Source organism: Cornus florida, unplaced genomic scaffold, assembly GCF_030987335.1.
Source record: "Cornus florida cultivar Cherokee Brave unplaced genomic scaffold, ASM3098733v1 CherokeeBrave_3.0.0_Hap2_Chr01, whole genome shotgun sequence".
NCBI classification, from domain to species: Eukaryota; Viridiplantae; Streptophyta; class Magnoliopsida; order Cornales; family Cornaceae; genus Cornus; species Cornus florida.
In genome coordinates this window covers 83,116,308-83,123,146 of record NW_026775571.1, presented here as the reverse complement: position 1 = coordinate 83,123,146, position 6,839 = coordinate 83,116,308, and the positions used below count along the sequence as shown (strand labels likewise).

General features: G+C 38.4%; 1 protein-coding gene and 1 long non-coding RNA gene across 2 annotated transcripts; one reads left to right on the top strand and one right to left on the bottom strand.

The window, feature by feature from the left end:
* Positions 1-397: 397 nt before the first annotated feature.
* LOC132304272 (uncharacterized) lies at positions 398-1,603 on the top strand. Its single transcript, XR_009481562.1, has 3 exons — positions 398-683; positions 976-1,120; positions 1,250-1,603. It is a non-coding gene; the product is annotated as an uncharacterized LOC132304272 (long non-coding RNA).
* A 915-nt stretch (positions 1,604-2,518) lies between these two features.
* On the bottom strand, positions 2,519-5,797 carry LOC132303337 (receptor-like protein EIX2). The gene has a single exon (XM_059800561.1). The coding sequence runs from the start codon at positions 5,609-5,611 to the stop codon at positions 2,729-2,731; it is 2,883 nt and encodes a 960-aa protein (XP_059656544.1). The 5' UTR covers positions 5,612-5,797; the 3' UTR covers positions 2,519-2,728.
* Between the last annotated feature and the right edge of the window lie 1,042 nt (positions 5,798-6,839).

Here is a 6,839-nt window from a genome sequence, read left to right as displayed (position 1 = left end):
AATAGAATTTACAGGACCAAGGTACCAACCTTCGATCTTATTTACCATAAGATTACAAAGAGCACAATTTTGTACTAAGGGTCAAGCACTCACTGCATGAACAATGCATACTCTGGCCTGAACATACCCTAGCATAACAAAACCGACCACAAGCCCACCAAATGGATCAAGCGGGGTGTGCAGAGGCCTGATCGGGAGAAGCTTCTGGTTGTTGTGGGAGGGGCCCATCTCAAATGGGTTTGTTTAGCTGGGCCTTAGGTCAAATCTCTGTTAATGATCTTGTCCTTTACTTGGGCTTTATGTTTCTATCGGGCCACTATGTTATTGCACATGTTTGCCTGCGTCCAATGGTTAGTTCTTTGTGGACATTATGAGTTTACGAATTTTGGATTTCAGAATCAAAATCCAGAAGCACAAGCACAATTGGATCTTTAACACGCCTGCTGATGCTGATGTCGCGAAGAAGTTGTACGCCTCGCCATCTGATTTTGCTGCGGATGTGAGATTGACCTTCAACAATGCCATTGCCGACCAGCTCTTGGCTCGATTTGAGGACTTGTTTCGACCCATAAACGAGAATTTTGATGATTGTGATCATAAAGAACAGATTGTTCCTGCTGATGAATTACAGGGGAGTTCATGGAATCACACTCCAACCCCAGAAAGAGCAAAGAAGCCTAAAGGTAAACCCAGTGCCTCAAATTTCGAAGTAAAATGAGCGAATGCAGAACCCTTCTACACTAACATTCTTTGAATTTCCTCCAACACAATTCAGGCCAGCCAAAAATGTGTTTCCAAATAACCAAATTTTCACATCTATGCATTCAAACTTTCAAAAATTAAAGCTAATTCGGATATGTAATTATGTCAAGGAAAAAAAATTTGAAAAATTATCAGAGGAAATTTTTTTTGTTGTTGTATGTGAAATTTACTGTATTTGATGAAAAATATGTTGTTCCCTGTGGTTAACAACAGCATAGGTGCACAGAGAGTCGAAATGCCTGCTCTGTAGTTGTGGGTTTGGGGCGCGGTGGCTGGGTGTGGCAGGCTGTGGTGGTGGTTGGGTGTGGCACGATGTGGTGGCGGTGAAGAAGATGATAGAGAGCGAAGGAATACTTAGGTAAAATTAATAATTTAATGGTCCATGGCTTCATCATGCTAAAGTAGTGTTACATATACAGTATAATTTACTATTATCTGTTAGCATTTTGATTATCATTATATTGATCTTGACTACTTTGATGTGGAGATGGATGAGGACAATAAGTACACAGGGAAGGGGTCCTTGACTCCAATTGGCAAAATAGGGAAGCGTCATGGCAAGGGCAAGATCAGGAGGAAGCACATTTAACTGTGTATAATTGGCAACGGTATCACTGGCTTCAATGTTGCATTGTCTGCAATGTTCTATACGGTGAGACGTTACTTTAAATAGTTGAGACATTACTATTGGAACAAGAGTTGTCATTGACACTAAATGCTAATTAGTAGACTTTATAGTAGAAACTTGTTTATTTGAATGAAAGTCGTTTTGCTATATTCATGAACAAATCAGTATTTTTGTCGTGCTTATTGACTGCTAATCATTGTTCAACCGGATTAATCAACCTGAACTTGAAACATGACACTTGACAGTGCGATGAATTACAATGTGGGCATGCGGCTACTTCCATTTCTTATTGTAAATAGTGAAGCACCCTTAGCTGTACCTAGACATTATTGAAGGAGCTGAAGCTGCATTAGAAGTGGTGGTGATGATGAGAGAATAATTGGATTCAGTTTTATGGAGGAAAAAATTAAGCAGTTTAGGTTTTTTGCTAAAAAAGTAGGGAAAAGCCTCGAGTATGGATTATGGTATTGGTTTTACCCTAGGTAGAAAATTGTGCCGGTGATGGGAGGTTTTTGCTTTATATGTAGTTCAAAGACATCCTTTGTTTGCTGCATTGACATCCTTCCAGTCCCGTTTCACTTTTCTAATCAAGTTTATAACAATCATCATTAAAGAAAAAAGGAAAATGAAAATGAACAGTTGGAACAATAGTCCGTGATACCCAAAAACTGAACTTTTTCGTATTTGGGTATATAAAGGAAATGATTTGAGAGGTTAAGCTGGAAATGCTTCCAGTTTGCTTCTTGTCATTGAGTCCATGTGGAGTTTCAAGCCATTAAGCAGTTTAGTGGCGGATTGATTTGAAGCTGAAAGGAAGGATTTATGTTTTCCCAAGATGAAAATCGAGGACTTGGTTTAAGAAGACAATCCAATGTACCTTTAACTCTTCTGCCTTCGTGTGAGAGTTAGGAAATGAGCTTCTGTAATAACACCTTCCCATGAGTTAAAAATGAGAGATAAAGAAACCATCTGCTGATTATTAATGTCGCATACTGGATCTTAGGAAGAGTTCATTTGGTGTCTAAGGATTCGAAGGTTCTCAAGTTCGCAAAACCTCCCAAACGAGCAAAATCCCCAACTAGTTTTTGGAACTCAGTTTTATAAACTTAAGCTTTAGGATAAGTCATGCTTTTAATACCATAAAGAGAAACGGGGAAAAAAGATCATAATATATAATGCATGACAAAGTACAGAACAAGAACATAATATATGAACACTGCTAGTTATCCATGAGGACCATGAACCACATAGCTACAACATTACGAATCCACACACACAGTTTCTTTCCGACCTTATTTCTTTAGACGAGAACCACATCTGATACGGATATATTAGCTATCATATCCTTACAAATCGAAAATACGCTTTTCTCCATGATTCTTTCATCAGCAAAGTGCAGCAAACACCACAAAGCCCAACAATGAATCCCAATCCCATGCTAACATAGAACCATAACATTTCCGAATCATTTTCATTGTAAATGCCTTCTGAACTTCCACGGGGAGCAGGTACAGTAGATTTATCATCATCACCTGGACACTTGGTTGGAAGAGGAAGGCCACAGAGAATGAGTAAAGGGTTACCTTCATAAATAGATAAATCATTGAGCGTTTGGAGCTGATTTCCCGACGGAATTCTCCCTGTCAAGTTGTTATGAGACAGGTTTAAGTGAGACAAGAAGGTCAAAGATGACAAGCTTTGTGGAATCCGTCCTGAAAGATTGTTGTTTGAAACATCGAAGGTCTCCAACAATCGCAAGTTTCCAATATTCTTTGGGATGTGTCCGTCGAGATGATTCATTGACAAATTTAAGGTGCCCAACGCAGTGAGGCTTGTTATCTCTTCAGGGATTTCACCCACTAGGCTATTTCCTGAAAGATCAATACTATTGACATATTCAAGAGTGCTGCAATATTCAAGTTCTCTTCCTTTTGCCACAACAGTTGTTTGTTCCCCGTAGTAGAACTGGCGGGTGACAGATTCGCGCTTTATTCTGCTGCTATTACCGTGAACCAAAGAAGTCAGATTGTCCAAACAGTTTGGAATAACACCTGTAAGATTGTTGTGTGCAAGATCTAGGAGGTGAACAGATGGAAGATTGCACCATTTTCGAGGGATGTTTCCGCTGAATGAGTTAGACCGCAAGCGAATAATCCAAAAGAATGATGCATTCTCTCCTATCCACAAGGGTAGGTTTCCCGATAATCTATTGTCTCCAAGATCAATGCTCATTAAGTTTGAGCAATTCTGCAAGGAAGGAGGAATTTCTCCTTCTAGACTATTATTACTCAACTTTAATATATTGAGAGTACTTAAAAAACCCATTGACCTTGGAATATTACCAGATAACCTATTGTTTGCCACATCCACGGCCCACAAGGATTGAGATTCATTCCAACACTGAGGGAGCTCCCCGGATAATTGATTGGACTTAAGGGAAAGTACTTTTAAGCTCTTCATTGTACATATCGATGATGGGATCGTACCATTGAGTCGGTTCTCTGACAAATGCAGATTTTTCAATTGCGGCATTAATTCATCAATATTTGATGGAATTGGCCCAGAAAATAAATTGCTTTGAAGAGAAAAGTGAAAGGCATTAGTAGACCAAAGTGGGAGAGGTCCCTCAAAATGATTATGACTCAAGTCGATAAAACTTGTATTTGGAGATTCTAACTGGTGCGGCAAAGTCCCCTTGATTCCATTGTTAGAGAGGTCCAAATAGGTAAGTTGAGAAGCTATCGTGGAGAACCATTCCACAGGTATGATGTCTTCAATCCCAACATTTTTTAGGTACACACTGGTGAATTCACTTTGAACTTGAAGCCACATCGGAAATCTGGGACCTACTTGGCAATTTTCCAAATATAGTGACTTTAGTCTGAAAGGGGGTATCCATTCATAAGTCACATTGAAAATCAAGGGCTTGATTTTGGTTGTTCCTAGCACGACTTGTTCTAGTCTTGTGAGATTCATCAACTGGACTTCTGTAATAACACCTTCCCAAGAATTATTCCAGAGATTAAGATTGACAAGCTTTGAGAGTTGGCCAAAACTTTCTGGAATGGTTCCTGTCATGCTATTGAAAGAGAGGTCCATTTTTTGCAATGATGACAAACTTCCTATGGATGCTGGGATCGAACCACTGAAATTGTTTCTGGAAAGGTCTAAAACTTTTAACTCGGAGAGATTTCCTGAAAAGCTTGGTATTTGGCCTCCAAGATACTGATTACTAGACAAATCAAGGTTTTCTAGAGACATCGAGTTCACAAATTCACTGGGAATGGCACCACTGAAAGAATTGCTGCTGAGATCAAGTTTTGTAAGGCTTGTAAGGTTAAACAACCATTTGGGTATTGATGAGTTGAAGGAATTATATGAAAAATCAAGGATTGAAAGCGAGGTGAAGTTCACAAATGGGAGCGAGAGGGGAAGACTCTGAAGATGACACCAAGGCAAGTGCAACTCCATGAGGTTAGGAAGCATGTTGACTGCCTGCAGCCAACCTGCTCCAACGTCATTGAGTTTCACTTTTCGCATGTTAAGATACTTCAAAGAAGAGAGAGTTGAGAGCCACTGCAAGCTTGCAGAGCTTAATTCCCCCATGTCCCAATTTATCAATGAATCCGCATAGAGGTCAAGATAATTCAGGCTCGACAGATTCCCAAGATGAGGTGGAATCTCTCCGCCAAATGATGCAGAAGAGAGATTGAGATACCTCAAGTTCTTGATCGTGCCAAAGAACTTGGGAATGGGAATTCCTTCAAAATAATTCAGGCTTAAATCCAAGTAATTCAAGTATTTCAATTCAAGCAAAGAAGAGTTTATCTCACCGCCCAAGCATGACCTTTCATAGGCCGTCGTGTCACCTTGTGCCATTGAAGCAACACCACCGCTGCTGGATGGAAATGGGTTCCTGAGGTCGAGCTTGATGACATGTCCTGACACGTTGTTGCATCCGACGCCACTCCATTGGCAGCAATCTTCACCTGTCCAAGAAGAAAGTCTACCCGAAGGATCAGTGAGACCTTGTTTGAAGGTGAGAAGTGCTTTCCTCTCTGTGTCAATGCATGTAATGCTGGAAACTTCAGTGGCCAGACTGAGTTTGACAAACTCCACATATGGAGACACTAACAAGCACGCTAATATGAGGGAAATGATGAGATTTGAACATCTAAAGTTGAAGGCTACAGTGCTTTGCATACTGCTCATTATAGCCATGCAATGATTAGTTTGCCTTGAAAGGCTAACTTGAAAAAAAGAGTATATGCGTAACTATGAATAATTTGCCTCCAGAAGAATCTTTACTTATATGGGAATGAGCAATAGGTTGGGTGAATAATGAACAGTTGTATACTTAAGTCACACAAAGGGAAGCACGGACGCAAGAGCATTTGAAGGTTAAAGTTATTTGAAAGCGAGAGTGTCTGTATATTATATATTAACATATTATATATTATATGTGTTCGACTATTTGTACTAAATATTATTTTTGTTATACTATTTTTTAATAATATATAGTGGCAGAAAAATGGTAGCTTACCCTTTTTACTGGTTAGTAGTAATGGTCAAGGTTTCGAGAACACGAAGGAGACGTTCACATGGCACCCTCAGAAAATGAATCCGCAAATTCTACAGAAAATTCTAAAAATTGAAATTGTTCACATGGCACCCTCAGAGAATGAATCCGCAAATTTGGGCTGCATCCGCTCCCAATCCGTCAAAACTCGTGCGGACCACAAGTCCTGACTCCTGACCCAGGACTTGTGTATTACAAAATCACAAAATTGTAGAAAGTCTTGATTTTGAAACTTTGGGCAAAGCTGTCACACTAACAATGGGGCCATCTTCTATCAATAATGTTGTGTGGCTGTGATATACTGTATTGCTCCCTCTCTCTGTGTGTGTATACAGTAACGGAGGGAATTAAGCCTCAGATGAGGCACGTGCTCCTGAATTTTCTTCCCCTCCTATATTTTATATATATATTTATTATAATATATATGTTTTTCATAAAAATATAGAAAGTGCCCCCTCTTAATTTTCTCTTTCCCTTATAATATTCTATATATATATATATATATATATATATATATATATATATATATTTTTTTTTTTCCCTCTTAAATAGTTTCCTTAATCCTTTATTCTATATCTATAATTAGTTTAATCCCAAAAATATCACTCTATCTCTCTCTATATATACACTAATAAACATTCCGTTTTATGCATAGACATTATACGAATACATATATATATATATATATATATATATATATATATATATATTATGGTGTACAATATTACAAAATGTGCCCCTCCTGAACAAATTTTTTTGCTTCCTCCCTCTGTGTGTGTGTGTATATATATAATATACACTAATATATTATTAAGCCATATATTAATAATTTCTCTTTTTTTAAATAAAAAAAAAATGCTTACTGATAAA

Coding starts and splice junctions, on each gene's coding strand:
- LOC132303337 (XM_059800561.1), bottom strand. CDS start 5,611: ATGGCTATAATGAGCAGTATGCAAAGCACTGTAGCCTTCAACTTTAGA.